This window comes from Chenopodium quinoa, unplaced genomic scaffold (assembly GCF_001683475.1).
Source record: "Chenopodium quinoa cultivar QQ74 unplaced genomic scaffold, ASM168347v1, whole genome shotgun sequence".
Classification (NCBI taxonomy): Eukaryota; Viridiplantae; Streptophyta; class Magnoliopsida; order Caryophyllales; family Amaranthaceae; genus Chenopodium; species Chenopodium quinoa.
Window position 1 is genome coordinate 109,064 of NW_018745281.1, and position 21,578 is coordinate 130,641.

At 36.3% G+C, this 21,578-nt stretch overlaps 1 protein-coding gene across 1 annotated transcript; it reads right to left on the bottom strand.

Moving 5' to 3' along the window:
• Positions 1-595: 595 nt before the first annotated feature.
• Positions 596-14,676, bottom strand: LOC110711789 (DNA polymerase I A, chloroplastic/mitochondrial-like). The gene is made up of 14 exons (XM_021890214.1): positions 14,274-14,676; positions 12,746-12,876; positions 11,449-11,784; positions 10,934-11,334; positions 10,368-10,559; positions 9,054-9,727; positions 7,234-7,660; positions 5,801-5,896; positions 5,398-5,490; positions 5,045-5,239; positions 4,578-4,670; positions 3,952-4,164; positions 3,720-3,809; positions 596-1,275 (listed from the first exon to the last, which is right to left on the bottom strand). The coding sequence occupies exons 1-14, from the start codon at positions 14,408-14,410 to the stop codon at positions 1,114-1,116; spliced, it is 3,240 nt and encodes a 1,079-aa protein (XP_021745906.1). The 5' UTR covers positions 14,411-14,676; the 3' UTR covers positions 596-1,113.
• Between the last annotated feature and the right edge of the window lie 6,902 nt (positions 14,677-21,578).

Consider the following 21,578-nt stretch of genomic DNA (forward strand, 5'->3'; position numbering starts at 1 on the left):
AACTAGCCATGTCTAGGAAGTTTTTTCAATTTAGCCTTATGCCACAACTTTAGTTATCGGTAAGATTAATGAGAGAAATTATATAAACAAATATTTTTAGGGGTAAAAAAGTAAGCATACTATTTTTAAGAGATCAAAAAATAGACAAGTAACATTAATGAAGGCAATTAAATAATAAACATTTTAAAGGGTATTAATCGTTCAACATTATTTATAAGAGTTGACTCAAAATTTTTATAAGGTAGGATGTATGAGTAAAAGACATATATAAATATATTAAAGTAGTTTTAATATATTAGAGATTTTTCGAGCTTGAAACGAGTTGTTCACAAGTATTATTGAGTCAAACATTATGTTGTCCAAGCTTTGTTCACTTATTTGACAAACTTAAGATTTTGTTCAAGCTTGTTTATTGCTTAACAAACAACTTTGACCAAGCTTTGATAGAGTTGGTTCGTGAAAATATCGGCTCAATTACATCCCCTACTTCAATATAAGCAGTTCTCATAATTTAATTTAGCAAATCAATTTTACTACTTAGTAGGGAGTATTAAATAAATGTGAATTCAATCAAAGGCGATTTGAACTAACAAGATAATGTAACAAGTTCCGAGATAAGTCGAAGAAAACAAGTTATAAATATGAATGTTACAAGTCTAATGTCCCATAATATGAATCAGCGGATAACACGAGGGAAAGGAACAAGTCCTATCTCTACACATAACAAGGGCATTACTAATCAACCGCAGAAGTAGCTGTCACAGTTTCTTATATACACAAGACAAATTTACATACAACCCCCATCCTTCCCTACAAATTCTATCATACACCAAAGAGTTTAATCAACTTACACCTTCTCCAATATGCTATACAATTGTTGATTAAACTCGTTGTCATTGCATCAAAATCCAAACATGGAAAATCAGCCCGATGGCTCGAAGTGCCATGCCATGGCAAGCACTTGCAGGAAACCCAGGGCCAACTATTACACAAAAATGGCCCATAAGATCATACGATTTAACCAAGTGCCGACAACTAACCGGCAGCCCGAGTGAGTCCTGTTGAGGGTTCTTTGGAACCATAAACCAATTGACCAAAAATAGAAGCGGCCTCTTATTTGGCTGCATACCAATTTTGAGCGCACTTGGCGTCAACAGCAAGCTCAACTGTGAGAATGTTTCTCCCATTAAAAGGTTTGGACATGCATTCAACTACTAGAGCCTTTGCTTCTTCTGCTGATTCTGAAGGTCCCTCTAATATCACTTCATCATGAACCTGCTTTCAGAAAACATTATAAATTATAAGTCTATGCAATTTCTAAAACATTAAGAATTGTTCATCACATAAAGGCCCGTTTGAGGTTGAAACACAAATTGGTGCAAATAAAAATTGTATCCAACGTATTCATGAGCTAAGTAGCAATTTTCAGCACATTGGGATAATGACAATCTTGTGAACATATTGAAAAGGGACATTATATATATTCCACTTAAATTCTGATGGAACTTCAAAAGACAGCATATTATGTAATAATAGTGTTTGATCCAGTGCTATTACATTAAATTTCAAAATCGTCACTTTTATCCAGTGCTATCATTGTTGTAATATCACTCCATAGTATGGTATCATAATGAGGTAATCATGCCATAATAAGGCTAGATATTATGGCAGGAGTGGTTACTACTTACAAAGATGAAGAGATGTGAGGAGGTGGTTGTATAAATAGGTTGTGAATGTAATAATGTCTTAACATTGGTCCTACTCTCCTTTCTTTGTCATAGATAATTTAAACATATTACTATGTACAAGTAGTATTTATACTGTTTATTTGAGCCAAAAGGCATCACTTCTTTCATTAGATTGATGGTTGAAGCTTGCCATAAGTACAAGGTTTTGGGTTCAAGTATTGGTGATACCTCTACGGACATCTGGATATTATAATGAGTAATGACATTTCCATATCTTGTGTTAAATGCCATTATTTTAGATGAAGAATCCACAATGCACTATGGCAGCCTTGTCAAAGGCTACACCTTTTAAAGAGATAGTATAGCTATGATGAATCATATTACGGCTCATTTTTTTCAATTACTTTTCAAAAACTGTTTATCATGTTCCAACCTAAGGAAAGAAGGCACATTTCATGGTCAATTCCAATGGCCAAATTTTTTAAGGCAGGCCAAAGCGTCATTTTATATAGACGATTGTGAAACCATTGAAGATTTGCAAAGTTGCAATAATTGCTCTAGCTCAATTCTTAGATCACATGGAACTTACGAGGCATAGTCACCAAGGCCCCTAGTCTCTAAAATATTGAGATTTCACTAAAAGTCAGTAGAAATCTGAAAGTATCAGTTCAACCACTAAAAATAATTTTACTCTAGTTAAATCTAGAAAAGAGAACAGGACCTAACAGGGATATGTTTATAACAAATGATTTGTTTATAACAAATGATAAACAGGATCTAACAGGGATATGTTTATAACAAATGATATGATATATACAATCCTAAGGGCTACATAAAAGGAGTTAAAAGTGAAAACATTAAGCTAAGTCGAACATTGATTACATTCATCCAAACGTGATATATTTAATTAAAAAAAAAATTAACACCAATTTACATGTAATAAATGCTTATATGCAGGCAGTACTCCAATGCAGCCTTAAGAAGTGCAAGTTTTGGATAAAGGAACAAGTGTTGAGTGATTGTCATTAGAGGAAGTGATAAATTATCATTCTAGAAGTACAAGCCCAAAATGAAGGGTGGAAAAAAGCATACTGTTTTCTCTCAGTTGTTGGTCTAACCTATTTTATATATTGTACTTATTATTTGTTTAAACCACATTATATATCCGATTAGTATACGGTAGGATACACATTTCTTTAACGAGGTTGAGGATTCAAGCAACACAAAACTACAGAAGTGTACCCATATCATTAGAGGACGCTCTATGGAAAAAGTTGTATGAGACACTCATTGCATTGATAGTGTAAATAAAAAAATTCCCGCCAACATGCATCGATTACAATACTATTCCCTATGTTTAAGGGTTAATTAAGGTTAATTGTATCTGGGTAAGTTTTCTATCCTATAGACACTCTTCCTAACCAAATACAGTAATTGTTTCCACTTTCCTTTATACTTGCTTCATACAGGGTTGGAGATTTGAGTAGTTAGAATATAATTGGGACTGTAATGTAAAAAAAGAGCCATGCTTTTATCATTCTAAGTGAATGCACTCTAAAACATCAACTACTTAGTAGCAACAAATAAAAAAGACTATAATTATAACACATCAAGCATTCGAAGCTGGAGAAAGTACTTTCTCTGTTCTGTTTTATTTGCAACATTGGAAATTTGCACTATTCACATTCTCTCATTTGACCACCTTTATTGTTTTACATGTTAGGCAAAATATAGACATATGGGATCTGGATAAATTCGTCTCAAATTATATTTTCACTAATATTAATTTTTTATATTCTTTCATTATCTATAACTAGAGATATAAAGGGTTAAAATTATGCATTGGCAAGCATAAAAGTCAAAACAATGCAACTAAAGGAGAACGGAGGAAGTATAAAAAGATTAAAAACTGAAAACCTAGAGGGACAGCAAATTTGATGTTTTTGACAACTCTAATGGAGCAACAAAAATGCAGACCAACAGAAAGAAAAAAAGAGAGAGAAATAAATAAGTTGAGAAAACCAACTGAACCTGCAAAAGCAGCTTCCAACCAAGCTCTTTCAGACGATTATTTGTATCTATTTCCAGCATGGCACACATGGCAACATCAGCAGCACTCCCCTGCATAGATAATTTAGACAAGGTATAAAAAATAAATAAATAAATAAATAAATAAATAACTATTTCATTTTCGACAGTAGATGGATGGGAATACATGAGAAACAAATAAATCAACATATAAGTAGAACACGTAGAAAAGAACCTGCACTGGCGTGTTGATTGCAGCACGCTCAATGTGACTCCTTTGTGGGGGTGAAGCATGAGCCATTGAAGGGAAGCGACGAGCTCTCCCTAGCAGGGTGTGAACACAACCACGTTTTGCAGCTTCTTTCTTCCGTGCTTCTTGCCATTTTAGAACCTCCTGACGTTCTTTATACCACAAATCAACAGTTTCCTTTGCTTCTTTAACAGAAACCTAGAGCAGATGAGCACAGTTACTAAACAAGAATCACTTACAAGTTTGGGCACAAGGCATAGTTCAAACCTAGTCAGTTGCTACAGATAAAAGGGCATATTTTGAACCTAGTCAATTTGCTACAGACATTCGAATATAATTAAAACAAATGATTATACTCTGTCCCAATTTACTTGCCACATTTCTAATCAGGGGAGTCCCAATTTACTTGCCTTTTAAAGATTTTTTTTTTTCTCTAATTTTTCTCGAGTTGAGTCCCACTCTCAGCCACCTTATTTTTTCTCTCTCTACTTTATCACTTGCATAAAATCTTGTGCAAAACTGCAAATGGCTATGAGAAAAATAAATTGAGAAAGAGGGAGTAATATCAATGTACTACACCAGACCATGCAGAGAGAAGCTAGAAAATATACCTTCCAGTCTTTAGCAAGACCCATGGGAGTTTTCCCATATGCAATGGAAAAGTTCAGCATTTTTGCTTTCCTTCTTTCAGACCCAAAAGCATCCTGAAACAACAATCATAGGATTAATCAGAACTCTGAGGTAACCTAGATAGAAATTCATAAAGATCACAGATAAGGCTCACTTTGACAAGGCTAATGACTAAATTAGGGAGACTGTTTCTTATAAAAGTAAGGGCAAGCTAAGTTGGCTATCCCAAGTAACTAGAAACATGAGTTAACCCAACTGGAAATCTGGAATACACAATAATTAAAGAGCAAAGCAGTCATTCCAGATAAGTAGTCCAACGTTAACATTTCTTAAATAAGAAAATAATCTTATAATTTCTACTCACACCCGTATTCAAGATGTTCCAGTAATTTCCATATAGTCAACCCCTTTATTGAAATATTAAAACAAAGGTTGGAATTTAATGTACCTTGAGTAGAGGAACAGGAGGCTTTTCTTCACCAGGTTGAGGATGCCATTCAAGAATTACTTCTTCCTGTTGAACGGCATCCCGGATATATGGATACATATTCATAGCAGTTCTTGAATGGAAATCTCCACCAGCTTCAAATGCTTCTTTCATACTCTTACAATCAGCAAGGTGTGCAAGAATCCTAAGTTCCAGCTGTTCCAAGGGAAGCAAGATTAATGCAAAATCATAACTTGGAAATTTCAGTAGTATCAAAACACACACACACACACACACACACACACACACACACACACACACACACATATATATATATATAATAAATAAAACAAAATCAAAGACAGTAGGCCAACCTGCCCATAATCTGCAACAATAAGTGAGTTTCCAGGGGAAGCGACAAATGCTTGGCGGATCTTATATCTGTCTTTCTCTAAAGCAGGTTGATTCTGATGGATGGCAAACAAATTCACTATAATTTCAAAATACTTAACAGAAAAGATTTGGCTTCAGTTATAATATAGACATTACCTAGCAAAGTTGAGATACGCAGCGTGTTCCAAACTATACAATGAAAACTATATTTACAGAACAGTAAAGAAATATCAATGCTATTAAACGCAAAAATATCTAAATAGAGTTTTTGGTAACTGCTAATTTGACAAGCAAATACTACAAAACATGGCCAAAAATCTTCTCCCTAAAACATTCTACATTTCTACAAAAAAACTCAGATATCATCATATGAAAAATGAGTACCTGTAAATTCGGTCTTCTAGCAGACAAGCGGCCGGTTTCTGTATTTATATTTAAGGAGCAATGAATTCGGCCATTCTTCCCAGACACATGACTTCCCTGAGATGCAGAGCAGAAATGTTCAGACATGATCCACAGACCTTGAATTAGAAATGGCCAATTTATTTCATAATATACAATTCAGATATTATTAGTGATTAGCTCTCAAAGTCCTAAATCCTTTACAACTCGCAACAATATCGAATGAAGGGAAGGTCTATGAGACTATGACCTGTTACTGTTCTACAAACAGCTCATGAGCACCTCATGTTTAATCAATCTTGCCAGTCAGATTTATGGCATCCTTCGTTTTACCTTAGCACACTCAGACAACTGGAGAATAATAAAAGGTTTGACGGTCCCTAGGCTGATTAAAACCACATTCAACTCCATAAGTTGATTCCCGGATTTTAAAGCTAAAAATATCCAGGTCCAATTACTAGTACAATTTATTTAATTAAATAATATTATCACCGACTATAAAAAAGAAAAAAGAAATTGGGAGACAGCGCACCACACTATCAACATTCCTACCAACAATTAAGTTGCATGATACTCTTATGTTAAGATGTTCCAAAGTCCAGGCACAATCTTCTACGAAGCAAAATCAAGATGATAATAGGAACAACTACAGAAATAGCTTCAAAGCAGAATAGTGCAACTGAACTTCATAAGTTTCCAATCCCAACTGAACGTATCCAACTTTATTTTGAGCATAGAAGTCAGGGAGTAAGATTTCATACTCAAGCTCTTCTAGATAAAGTAGGCTTAAATTGACACACTAGCTTCCGTACAGAGTTTTAGGAGAAATACATAGGGCATATGGGTAGGGTGGTTCGTTGGAGTGTTGAATATTACGATGTGAGATAAGATAAATAATAAATAATGTTGGACCGGGGAGCATGAGGAGAGAGAAATAATTTAGAAAGTAATAATGGGGACCAAAAGTGACAACTATATGTTTTTTTTTTACACAGACAAAAATATGATTAAAAATGGTATACTGTTTTCAAAAAAGAGAGTGTCATTTAAAAAAAATTAAAATTAAATTAAAATTAAAATTGGAGGTTAAAGTAAAATGTCATTAAAAAAACGGGAGAGGAGTATCAAATAATGAGGCCCAAGACATGGTTTGAAAGCAATTTATTGTCTTATAAAAGCCCTATTACTAGCCCAAACTTCAAGTTAAATTCATTTCTACACAAATATGTTGTTTCTTAAAAGCTTGCATGTAACACTTAAGTGATGAGCTTCTTGCAAGAAATTAAAGGAGCATTTTCTATATATATTCCAATGTCTGACAATTCCTTCATACTTACGTATGCATACATGCACGCACAGACACATAAGAAGATAAGAAAGTATGCAGGTGGGGGGGATTCTGTGTGTATGTATACCTGCAAAGGCAGAATGAAATTGGATATTAACGAATCAATGGAGCAAACTTCACACAAAGAGGCAATAGCATGGCAGGCCTCCATTCCTTCCTGCCCTCCTCCAAAAGCAGCATAAGCAGTTCCATAAGCAGAAATGTCAACATCTTTTCTTTCCGAGTTTTGTAGATCGTCATTCAATGGATCTTCAACATCGTCACTTGAAAAATCATATTCAGCAGAGACCTTCCCAGCAATAGCTTTTAAGGCATCTCCACTAACAGAAGGCCAACCACTTGCCGTATAAAAGTCAGTTTGTAAACTAGAACCAATTTTATGCAATGTAATGTCACAATACTTTTTAGGAGTCTTCTTTCCATCTTCAATTACATTTTCAGTATTTGGGACTTTGAACTTTTTCTCTGTAGGGAGAAACTCATTATGGTTCTTCCTGTAAGAATAGCAAGAAAGTAAGCCTCTGCAGAAAATCTGTGCTTTAGTAAGATAATCAAAGCCCCTAATATCCTCACAACAAGATCATTACAGTTATATTACAGCAAACCAGCACGTACTTTAAGTTTAGGACCATATTTATTCAATGACAATCTTCTTTATCATTAAAAAGCAAGAAATAGTGAAAACAGCATCATTAATAACCTAGTAAAAAGACAATACAAGACCCACCAAGTAAATATCACCATATATACAAGATTATCAGAGCAGTACAGGTTTGAGGATTGTGAAAGATGATAATTCTTCTCCAATAACATATTTTCTCCTATGCTCCCATTAGCACCTATATGGCCAAAAGTCTGGACCCAAATACTAGTTCATCTTTTTTTTCTATCTACAACTTAATGAGGCTTGTTTGTTTCTTCACTATTACAATTGTACTCTACATATGGAGCATGTTCATGCAATTTGGTAAATGATGAAAAGCAACTGTGACAAAATAAGGAGTTGAACCCTTTAGCAATTACTTGGAGATTATGGACAGAACAAAAATGGAGTTGTTGAAGGCTTAAAAGAAATTGCAATAAAATGATGTCCTGCCAGCCAACTCTTACTTCCATCTGCAATATGGCTGATTCAGCGGAAAAAATGGAGGTATCCTTAAAGTTAAGGGAAGATGCAAAGTGCAATCTAATTTCTTCGGGCACCAATACTTAGAAAATACAAATAAATTTCAGATATATCCAGGTAAAGGAAATAAAGAAGGGAAAACATATTAGAACCGGTTATTTGCAAAGGCACCAACCAGACAATAGTTGTTATATGTAGGAAAGATATTTAACCACAACATCTAAGAAAGAAATATGGTTATCTTATCTTAACATAGATCTAAAGCATCAAGTGCCTTCCAGACACAATCTAATTAAAGAATGTGCAAGAAATATCAATATAACAGGAGTGTGTATAGGCTTCAAAGGAAAGAATGTCTCCCAATATAGAGTACAATGTACTTTTATAACAAAAAAGAATTTGGATCTCACAACATCAGTATAGCTTGAAGAATTCCTCAGACCTTAGTGTATCATTCATTTTTTTAACACTTTTCAGATAAAACCCAAGATTCAAGAACAAATGCCTTTTTATTATATATATGCCACTTATCAAGCAAAGCAAAAAATACCACATTTACGGAACAAACTTGGTGTTGACTATCACAGCAAGCAAATTCCTTAGAATCAGGACTTTCCCGTGGGGTGGGGAGGGGGTGACAAAAGGCATATAGCATCCTGTCAACCTACACGCAGCATTGACTGGACCAATACCCTTTTCACCAAAAAAAAAGGATGAATAAAAAAGCTATAAAGACAAGCTTATGATACCAAAAAAAATACCTGTTGCATATTCCACCAAAAAGGAGTAGTCTCAATTGTGCATCACTACCTACATTCATATATCTAGCATCAGGGCAATACTTAGAAGTCCAGTTCCGAAAACGATCAGCAGCAACTTGTTGTTGAGCAATAGCCACCTTCTCCACCTCTGAGAGATATGCTCGGTCTACTAGCATACCTTCTGTTTCCATTTGCACGAGAAGTCTGCCAAAGGGCTGCCAATAGTTTTCATAGAAATTAAGCATATTCCCCCTATAATTACCCTCCATAATCCATGGCATTTTTGATAACTTGGATTTCAAGCTCTCATATAGCTTTAAAGTACTCATGGAATCTAAAGAAGAATAGCATATCCATGGTAGCCTTTCTTCCCTTTGCAGCTCTTCAACTGAAGGAAGAGAGACAGTTTTACCCAGGGACCCATCTTTCTTTGCCTTTCTCTTGCCAAATATGGATTTCATTGAAATTTTTCCCATCAGATCTTTTTCTTGGCACATAGTACTCTCAGACATTACATCTGGATTACCTGTTAATGCTTCAAGAGAGTAGCCACCATCTGCTCGTCTAGAAGAATCCCATAATCGTGCCATGTGCATTGTATCAGCATGGAACCCAGAAGGTTTAATCCCATAGTTTTCTACAACGTGGCAATCAAAGCTGTAATTGTGCCACACCTACACAAAGTAGCTAAAAATCAGTCGAATATATAAAAAAGTTGACCTAGGTAGGTATGACAGGCTAGCGGATACCGCAATATACACCAGATTCCAGATAAATACATCCTTCTCAAATCGACAAAGTAAAGCATAAAGAACCATTATCTGCTTTATGTCAATCAAATACATACTACAAAACATTCTTAACCTATTGATTTTCCATCCTTCATTTTCTCCGAGACTGAAGACTTACCATCCAAAATTATACAAGAATTAAGATTTCTTAAAACGAATGGAAAAAGAGTCTGACTACATGGTCAAGCCAAATAAAAATTTGTGTAAATGAGATGAAACATATATATTCTTCCTAGTGAAAAATAGCAGCATAACCAGTCGCCAAATACTGAAATACATGCTTGCATATCTTTGTAAGATGATACCAAAATTTGTCTGTAAGAAATCTAATATTATCAATTTGTTGACAGACATTGATGATGAACAAACAGGTCAGAATTACAGTGACATGATTTGCTTCAAACCCAGCTAATAAATGTGCAGACAGAGTATCAGACAAATGTAAAAGAATCCTTGTGTCATGGCTTCATAAATCTTTTTGAAGTGACAAAATGCCATACTAATTGATCTAGGAAATACTCACCTTTTTTATTGACGAGTCTTCAAAGAATGGAGCAAATTCAGCCAAAATATCATTTCCGCCACCATCTAGCACATCTACCCATATACAAGTTTTCCCATTACCATAATCCACTTTTTCGCCAGAATAAATACTGAAGCATATTATCTCCCCGTGATCTACAGGTGTCTCCTGCTTCACATCAATCTTGGACACCTATCATGATACAAATGTATATTAATTAATATAACCAGCATTAAAGAATTCAGCTCAAAACTTATATATACTGCACATAGACATCAAGAAAGACTGAAACGTTGTACAAATTTCAAATGAAAGCTAGTAAACCTGCATATTGTTTTCCCTTTAATATAATTATCATATCAAAAATTAATGTGTTTCAATTCCTCGGCCATAACCCTGCAAGTAACAGGTAAACTTCCCCTGTTCTTAACAGTAATACCCAGCACGCTAATAAACTAAAGTGATAACATAAGGGGGAGAAAAAAACACTTCCATAGCAAAATATCCCCCCACCCCCCCCCCCCCTCTATTCCCCAAAAATAAAGTTTCAATAGCAGCAAACATGCCTCGGTATCACATGCATGTACGTGATGTCTATACTCATGTGTAAGCTTATGCACAACTTTCCTAGCGATGGTGACATTATCAACTACAAGAACTTTGTCAAAGATGCTGCAGAGCCTCATTTGAAGTTTTAGTTGATCATCCGTTTGTGCACCATCAAGAATATCAAGCTCAGAAAACTTCTCATGTACACCATTTATTCCCTGATTTAAGGAGCTTTCGTCCAATTCTTTTGCTGATGATGCGCCATTGGTAGACAAAGTCTTTTTCGACTTCCTGACAGATTTTTTGCTCTCTGTAGCAGGCTTCAAGCTCACATCATTCCTTTCATTAGATAAAAGTTCACCAGCTACATCTTTTCGTGATGATAAGCCATTAGCATAAAGGGCTCTTCTAGCAACATCTGTCCAAGATTAACAGGCACATTGTTACATCATGAGTCCATTGTTCTACTTGGGAACAACAAAATCACAATAGAGATGAAACACAAATAACAAAAAAGTAGAAGAGCATTTACCATCAAATTCATGCAGTGTTTCACCAAATGTCTCCTGAAGTTGATCTAAGTCTGCTTCTACATCAACAGTGGTGGTTGCAAAACGTGGGGAGCTTGTAGCAGAAGTAATACCGGTAAACCCAGGAATCCCATTCAAGTTATCGCTTGTTGAGTTATGACCGCGATTTTCTGTGGCTTCCTTGGATGGTAATAATTCTAGTTCCATCACACCATGCCTAAAGCCCATTTTACTCTTCTTCACCTTAAAAGTCTCTTGAGCCCAAACAGTTTTGTCAGTGTGTCTCGACACTCTTGGTTGGGCAGACTCTCCAGATCTCCATTGCCTCACAAACGTCCCTGCATTAAGAGAAACAGGAAGTTATCAGATCAGCATCCATAGAGTTTACAACTTTACATCTCACTATGACAAAAAATCTCTGTTCCAAAAACGGCACTGGGTGAAAACCAAGCACAACTTAGGAACTGCTTTTCAGTGCAAAAAGTTCAAAGACCCTAGTTTTGGTTTTAAACAAATTGGAAGTGAGTTAAAGAAGAATTATTTGTAAAAAGGAAGCACAACCAATTTGAAAAGGCTCTCCCTTAATGGCATTTTCAAATAATTTCAATAATTTAAAACAATATGTTAAGAAAATATTCTAAAAATCCCAATACGAAATTGTATGTCTCCTAGATTCAAAGTTTACACACTTTGGCCACTGATGTCTGAAATAACATATTCGAATGCAATACAGAAGTACTTTCATTCTATTAATTTTACAATAATGTTTTATACATATAATTATAATTTTCACTTGCATAATATAATATGGGTTGTGAGCAAAAGTCACCACATGGAGGCACTATTCTCATAACCACCAAACTGCAATAATTATAACTAACGGCCCTGAAATCCTATTTCAACTTCTCATAGTCACCCTTTGACATATTCGTCTATTTTATGGTTAACAGATTCCCTGTTTTGTGGTGATATCCTATGATGGAGGCATTGAATCCAAATCAATGGAGAATAGTGTAATTATTTTCCTTGAATCACATGAAACAGAATCAGAGCATTATGATAACGAATATAAGCATCTTGCAAGCAAGGAAGACAATGAGTCGTAGAAGAAAGATCGGAGTCAATGCTGAAGAGAGCCTTTTTGTAAAGAGGCCATCATCTAAAAGCATTATAAGTACAATTATAACAAGAAACTGAAAGGAACAAAAAGGGTGTTCTTCAAAGAAACAACCTATAAAAGTAAAAGTGGCATTCTCTTCAGGCAAAATGAAGTATAAAACAAAGACAACAAATGCACACCATTATATCTGGTTGAGTTAGCATGTTGCCCTGTAGAAAACATTGGTTCAGGCTGTCTTAGCTGCACAACTTTGAACAATTCATCATCATGTGAAATCCCATATTGATTCTGAAGACGATGAAACTCCTTCCTGTAAGCTAATAAAAGCACTTCTAAGCAACAGACATGATATAGATGAATACTACACTAAAAAACTCTTTCTATTATGTTAGAAAACTTATTTTTTTGATGGCTATGTTGGAGAACTGTGATAACATTATTAATTCAGTATTTAGGTAATAGCAAAACCAAACAAAAATTTAATTAAATAGACAAGTAGGAGCTTCTACTAGAGGAAGGGGGCTCCACAAAAAGAAATAAACCCTTTTTCTAGTTAAGAAACCCTTTTTCAGTTAGGCATCAACAAGCACTCCATCTATCAGTCTATCACTCAAGAAATAGAGATGGTTCTTCTAGCATAAGAAACCTGTTTCGCTCGACCGGAGGTGGCAATGAATTAGAATGCAAGTTAGAATATCCTCACTCTAATTTGTGTCAAAATTTCAAGGAATAATCTCCCACCCTACACTAGTAACACTATCCTAACCCTTCCAAATATGACACTTTCATTTCCATAGTAAAACTCAAATTAACACCAAGTCAATTGATCTGTCAAAATTACAACTCTTCCATTCATTGGATACTTTTTTATTCCCAATATCCTTCCAATAAATATTGGGGTCGCTAAACCAAGAAATCCGTGACACCATTCACCCGTCACCAACCAATGGCCAAGTATTATGTCTCTTTAAAATGGTTCTTTTCACTAAATGAAACCCAATCCATTCACTCTACCTCAAAAATGTACCAAATTAGAAAGTGCAAGGCTCATTAAGCATTGGCATCCCCTTTTAACAACATTAAATAGCAATCAATCAAAAATTACCACCAATTTATATCATACTCCACCCATAGCTTCAACACCACCACTCTGACTCCACCATGAATTAGCACCACCTGTTTCGGCCTTTAGATTTATCCATGTCTTACATTCTCTTCCTACAAAACTCATTCCACCCTATCATCTCCTATTCTCCTCCCCCTCCCTACCCACCAAATTAAATTTAAATTTGAACTAATGCTGATTGACATCAAAGCTTTTTTTTTCCATTTTTCTTATCTTTAAGCATGCTAGTAATAAAAAAAAATACTCAATTATAAAAAGTACTCCAATTAATAACCACAGTATGTTGGTAGTCTTGGAACCTGAGAAATGCATTCAGTATGAAACAAGCATAAATGACCCCCATTAAAATAATAGTACAATGCAACCCAAATTTGAAATTTAAAGAGAAAAAAAAAACAACACTTTCAACATAAAATACCCACAAAATAACAACTCTAAAAAAAACCCCACAAAAAATAACAACTCTAAAAATACCCACAAAAATAACAACTCTAAAACGCCCACAAAAATTTTAGAACACAAATTAACATTGTAAACAAAATTTTAAGAAAAAATAAATAAAGGGGTAAGAAGAAACTGACCATTTATAAGCAGCTCTAGAGCAGAAAAACCGAGGACGAAGAGAAGCCACCATGGAAGAGGAAGAAGAGAGAGAATGAGGGCAAACCCAGAAAAGAGGAGGAGAATAAGCAGCCCTAAAGGGGGAAGAAACCGCCATAGCTAAAGCTTCAGAAGCTCTGCAAAGCTTATGGCTTTTGCTGATAATACAACCCGCCGTTTTGTAGCTAATAATTTATAAAAGGGGTTAAATTTTTTCACAAAATTGAAGAAATTTGAGGGTGAATAATTTTGAGGTGGAGGGTTTTTGGAGGGTTTTGAAGAGGTAGGATTTTGTCAGGAGTTCATGGCGAAACAAAGGAGGCAAAAAGAGGAGAGAGAGTTTGAGTATGATTGAAACAATTAAGGGTTAGCTTAAAACCCTTTCAACTGTAAAACAAAGAGTTTTGAAATTATTCAATGTGCACTTACCCAATTCAACGGGAAACATGTGATTTTTTTGGTGAATCGCTAAACATCGCCCGCAAATTACTATATAAAGCCCACAAATATGACGTAGTTTGACATTTATGCCCATTTTCCAAAATTGAACAAATCTCTAAAAATAAAAAATGTGGAGCCGTACTGGGTCGTCGGGGGAGACCGGAGGGGAGGCCGGAGATGCGGGGGACGGCGGAGGTACATCGTCGTCGACGGAAAACGAGGTAATTCACCGTTAAATTTGACGTTTTACGTGCCGGCGTCTGAAATAGGTGGCCGTGCAGTGGCGCAGACGCCTAGTTTGGACGCCAAAACCGTTGGATGGACGTCCAAGCCAGACGCCTTAACCACCACACTGGCGTCCAGCTTGGAAGCCACAACCACTAGGCTGGCGTCCTGGCCAGGCGCCAGTCCACTGGCTGCGGCGTCCTAGCCAGGCGCCAGGCTGGTGGTGGTGACTTTCAAGCTGGACGCCAGCCACCCTTTTTTTTTTTTTTTTGTTTTTTTTTCTTTTTTTTTTTTATTGTTGTTTTATTTTATTTTTTTTTTTTAAATTTGAAAAATCGAAAATGAATTTTTAGAAAAATTCGAAATTGTTTTATATTTGAAAATTCGAAATGGGTTTTTTTTAAAATTAATTCTGAAAATTTGAAATGGTTTTTTTTTTAAATTAAGTATGAATATTCGAAATGGGTTTTTTAAAAAATTAAGTTTGAAAATTGAGAATGGTTTTTTTAAAAATTAAGTTTGACAATTCGAAATTGAATTAAAAAAAAATTGGAAATGGTTTTATATATATATATTTTTTAATTTATTTCAAATTGAAAATTGAAAACGGTTTTTTTTAAATTAAGTTTAGTAATTTAATGTTTTTATTTATGTTGTGAGTAGATTTGTGTTAATGTATATCAAAATATTTAATTGTTTATGTAAATGTTATAATTGATTGTGTTTAAAATTTGTATGTGTATGTGTATGAATAATATTATACATAATTATGTTTTTAATTATGTGTTAATTCTGTGCAAATATAGAAATTAAATGTATTATCCGTTAAACGTATTTATTATAATATATAATTGATGCAGGATTATGGTGGAGACGGAAATGATTACAGTGGGATATTTGGACATGATGGTCCATTCGAAGATGCTCAGCAAGCGATTGATTGGGCAAAACAGGTTGCAAATACAGCTGGATTTTGCTTGGTAGTAGTAACTCATAAATCTCAACGGGATGGTAGAATGGATCGCATTTTGAGATGCGACCGTTATCGCAAAAGAGAAGAAAGAGATTTCCGTACAGCCACTCGGTTTGATACAAAGCGGAAAGGTTGTGGGTGTGAGTTCAGAGTAAAGGTTCGACAACTCCGCAGTCGTGATGGTTGGGAAGTGATTAGTTACTCTAAATGGGGGTATCACAACCATGAGATGATAGTATATGAAGAGGGTCATCGACAGCTGAGCGGCTTAAGTCCTGCTGCAAAATTAGTTGTGAAAGAAATGAGTGATGCTCAAGTCAAGCCTGCTAAAATATTAGCATCTGTGTTAGAGAAATTTCCAGAAGACCATCCAAACCGAAGACACATCTACAACGTCAGACAACAACTCAGGTTTGAACGGTCAGAGGGAAGGAACCCTATACAGCAGCTGCTACACCAGGCACAATCACGTGGTTACCTGTTCTGGTTTGATTCTGATGAAGATACAGCGGAGGTGACTCATCTTTTCCTTGTGCATCCTGATTGTGCCGATATGATCAATTCTTGGCCATTTGTGGTTTTGATCGACTCAACGTACAAGACAAACAAGTACAGCTGGCGAAGACAACGCTGGGGCATGTACGCCTCCACGATATCACGATACTGAATGAGGCCGGTGTACAGGGTCCTGGGTACCCTGTTACTAGGGTTCGAGCCGAATGGCATCCAGTTTACCTGCACATTATTTTAAAAGTTATTAACATTCATATAATAAATGCATTACTGAAAAACTGTAGAAATAATATATAAACTTTACCTCTAAGGGGGACAAACTGCCGAGCACCAAACGTATCGATCGGAGCCGGTCAACGGACTTCCTCTCAGAGCGCGGTCTCCACGCACAGGCACGCGGCATCCCCTCATCAATGGGAACTGGGTCACGATGTGGTCGCAATGCAGGAAAATACTCGTAGATCCAGGTCTGCAACAAAGTCAGACACCCAGTGATACCTGCCGCGTCAGCCCGACTCGCAAATCCTAGTTGGCGATACAAATACGCCAACGTAGCCGATCCCCAAGAATACTGGCCTAGATCGTCGGGGTCACACGCCTCAGCTATGTCGCGCGGCCTGAGCTTGTTTCCGCCGCTCTTATCAGGAAACAAGGTACATCCGAGGAGTAGAAAACAATGAGCGGCCAGCTGTGCGTCGTGCGTCCTACGCGCAGCGGGGTTCAAACACCGCTCCAACACGGATGCGATCTTCACACCGCCGTGATCCCAAACACCAAGCGCCTCGGTGTACAGTGCAGCCCTGTCCACCGCCAACAACTCCGCCAGCATATCTGCCTGATCCGCATCAGCCACAGTACAAAGTCGTTTACCCTCAACACGAATCCCCAGAATGGCCTCGACGTCGTGTAACATGATCGTCAACTCACCGAACGGAAGGTGGAAAGAGTTCGTATCCGGTTGCCACCGCTCAACGAAAGCCGTGATCAGCGTAGTGTCAATCTTATCGTGCATGGTCGCAGGAACGTGACCCACCCCAGTGCCCTGCAATCGATCGAACATCTCGCTCTCCACCGGCCAAGAATCAGCCCATGTACGCAAAAAGCTACAAGTCTTCTCCCGGGTATGACATTTCAACAAGCCCGTAACTGAAGGCCTCTCCTGGTCCTCCCAAATACGGGCAGCTATGTGTCCTAGAAAGCTAGGAATCACACTCCCGTCAACAGGCCCACCGGGCACCTCACTCCTAACAACCCAAGAATCATTAACGGCCCTCGACCGTTTCCTGCTTGCCCCAGATACAGTGGACGCAGATGATGTGCCAGATCTGCTAACAAACCTACCACCCCTACCCTTACGCACCTCCACCATATGTGCCTCGTACATGTCATCAACCCTCTGACTGAATGGACCGTAATCATCATACGGTCCACTCCCATCGTCCACATCCTCATCCTCATATGCGCCCTCCTCCTGCTCCTCCTCCTGGTCACCCTCCTCAGCATCATCATCGTCATCGTCGTCCTCATCCCGACGGTGGATTCGTTCTCTACGAGCCGAGGCCGAAATAAAACGGGATCTAACATGTCTATCCCCCGACCTCTCCACTGAATAGCTTCTACTAAGAATGGCTAGATTCTTCCCCGCACCTTGACGACCCAGTGAATTCTACAAAAAATTATAAAATATATAAACATACAAAAGTTTTTTAAAAAAATAAATAACTACCTACAAATACAAAATACCAACACTTCCAACATATCGTCATTTTTATAAACATAAAATTAATAAAGATTATAAAAAATCAAACACATAATAAATAAATAGGAAATGTTACAAAAATTTCAAATTATTTCAACTAATTAAACATAGAAAAATATTATACGGCATACACAAATACACACATAATACCCTAATATATTACAAAATTTAGGATTTCAAAAAAGAATAAAAATTATTTCAAATAATTAAACATAAATACACACAAAAAAATAAATAAAAAAAACAATTACACATTAACACAAATAATTTCCACATACTACATCAATTAAGGGATAAAAAATGTTTAGTCATCAAACACAAAACAAAAAAAACATACACACAAAAAAAAAACTGATTTTATAAAAATAAAATATACACGACTTATTAAAAAAAACACATAAAGTTGATAAATATTTAAAAAAAAATAAAACACAATAACGAAAAAAAATTAGACATAACAAAAAATTATTTTAAATAAAAATAAATTTCTGATTTTGCGAAATAAAAAAAAAAAAAAAAAAAAAAAACCAAAACAAAAAAATAAAAAAAAAATCAGAAAAAACAAAAACAAAATAAAAAAAATTAAAACCAAAATACACAAAAACAAAATAAAAAAAAATAAATAAATAAAAAGGAGGTGGGGCGTCTGGTCTGGCCGCCACAGCCACTGGCGTGGCGTCTGGCTTGGAAGCCCAGCCACCAGGCCAGGCGTCCAAACCAAAAGCCACGCCAATGGCCCAGGCGCCTGATTTGGCCGCCACAGCCAATGGCGTGGCTTCTGGTTTGGACGCCTGGCCTGATGGCTGGGCTTCCAAGCCAGACGCCACGCCAGTGGCTCTGGCGGCCAGACCAGACGCCCCACCACCAGACACCGTTTTCTTATTTTTTTTTTTTTTTTAAAAAAAAAATATTAAATAATTACCTTGCCACCAGGTCGCCGCCTTTCCTCCGCCGTCGCCGCCGCCACCTCCTTCCCTTGCCGCCTAGACATTGTCGTATTTAGGAGTGGTAGATTTTCTTTTTTTTTAGAGAGAAGTAGAGAGTGTTTTTTTTTTAAAAATGATAAGGGCAATAATGTCTCACCAAGTCATATTTGTGGGCTTTATATAGTAATTTGCGGGCGATGTTTAACAAATCCCTTTTTTTTTGTAGGGAGTTACTATTTGACAAAATAAAAATAGAGGCCGATATTATAAATGATCTATATACCCTTATAAATAATCCCTTCCCCCTAATTCAATCTACCTCATACACCACCATCTCCTTCACACGGTTCACCAAGCCACCACTACCCACAACACCAACCTAAACGACAACAACCTCTTCACGACGGCAGCAGCCCACCACGTAACACCGGCTGAGCTTCGTCGACCAAGGCCTAAACGACAGCAACCTTTTCATGACGACAGTAGCCCACCATGCAACACTGGCGAGGCTCCGTCGACCAGGGCAAGCGTGAGATAGACGACACCACCTTCATGCCTCGTCAAGGGAAGCAACTACTGGGGAAAACGCCGCCACCGCGCCGGTAAGTTTTTTTTTTATTTTTTTTGTTGGTTACGAACATCTGTCGGAGATGTTCCTAACGTGGTGGAGACATATGTCGGAAATGTCCTTCCACGGCGGAGACATCTGTCGGAGATGTCCCTTCCACGGTGGAGACATCTGTTGTAGATAGTCTTCCATTGGTAAAGACATCTGTCGGAGATGTCCCTACCACGGTAGAGACATCTCCTACAAATCTCCACCGATATTTTTTTAAAAAAAAAAATTTAAAATTCGTTTTTTTTTTTAATATTTCGAAAATAATTAGTCAAAATTAATGTTTTGCATCAGAATTTTCATAATTAGGCAAAATTAATAATTTTGCATCAAAAATGTGTCGTCCTTAATTTGGTTTAATTTTGCATAATTATGTGTTCATTAATGTGGTGGTGGTGGTGACGGTGCCCGGGGTATTAGTGGTGGTGGCAGTGTAGGTGTTGTGGTGTGGTGGTATGAACTTGTGGTTTGAAGGTAAGAATGGGTGAGAATGTAATAACATTTAAAAGTAAGGGTATGAAGGTAATTAACATTGTTAGTTTGAGTATTTTTATTTTGTCAAATAGCAATTCAGTTTTTGTAAGAGTACTTTGTATGGTTCTTTGATAGGTCTCGCGGAACCGTGATAGCTCGCTATCCGGAGCGGCGGATATCTATGCAAAAATGTAATTTCACGTAAAAGCTTAGACAGTAATTTAAAAAAACTCTTTTTTTCCGAACAATAACAGTATAATAACAGTATTAAAATTAGCAATAACAATATAATTACAAACAAAAAAATACTTTTATTAAAACGATAACATTTAAAGCAAACCTACAAAAATTCCAGAAATAGAAAACATATAAAAACTCATATCTGATATCCAGCAACTGTATATAAACCAACAATAATACAAATCAACAATAACAGAATATAAGTTAACAATTACGGTATTTAAATCAATTATAACTATCACCGACGAACAATTGTGTCATCGTCTTCAACCCCCCAAATATCCATATTCTGCAAAAAGTAGGGTTGTTCGCGGTGCGGTTTGCATTTTTTTCAAACTGCACCAAACTGCACCGCAAAATGCGATTTGGTGCAGTGCGGTTTGCGGTTTATAAATATTTTTAAAAGATAAAAAAGAACTTTTATTTTATTTTGGAATTATTAACATATAATTCAAATATTTAAACTTTTAAAAACCTTTAATTAGCTAATAGTTAACGATTACATCATATTTTAATTTATTTTTTATATATTTTTAATAGAAATAGTATAAAAATAGTTTAACGATTTCAAACCGCATCAAAGTGCAGTTTGGTCTAATTTTTTTTGAAAATCGCACCAAACCGCAAAACCACAGTTAGGCCAACTTCATAAACCGCATCGCAATTTTCAAACCGCAAACCGCACGTTGGATGCAATCAATATTAGAATAAGATACTAGTTATTGTAATGATTTTTTGTTGTCCAAAAAAAAATTGCATCCAAGACTACAACAGTGAAAGTTCAGTTCCTAAATTGTTACCTATAAAAACCATCATCATCATCTAACATGATATAACATACTGTATAATGTATAGCATAAAAGGTGAGATTGAAATGGTGAGCAAATTTGCAAATTTACCTTCAACCATAGCTATCCCACGCTTCACATCCTCGAGACGCCTAGAATGGACAAGGGCCCATGATAGCCTCAAGTGAATACTCTCTTCTTCGCTAAAAGAACCAGCAGCTTGCTCAAGTTCCTGAAAATACATCATACAAACTAGCTTAAAAATGACAAAAAAAAAAAAAAAAAAAAAAAGTCTCTAGAATCAAGCCAGCAAAAAATAAAAATGAAGTGA

Coding starts and splice junctions, on each gene's coding strand:
- LOC110711789 (XM_021890214.1), bottom strand. CDS start 14,410: ATGGCGGTTTCTTCCCCCTTTAGGGCTGCTTATTCTCCTCCTCTTTTC. Junction 5,897..7,233: donor ATTTCATTCTGCCTTTGCAG/GTATACATACAC, acceptor TCTGCATCTCAG/GGAAGTCATGTGTCTGGGAA. Junction 5,491..5,800: donor CTAGAAGACCGAATTTACAG/GTACTCATTTTT, acceptor GCCATCCATCAG/AATCAACCTGCTTTAGAGAA.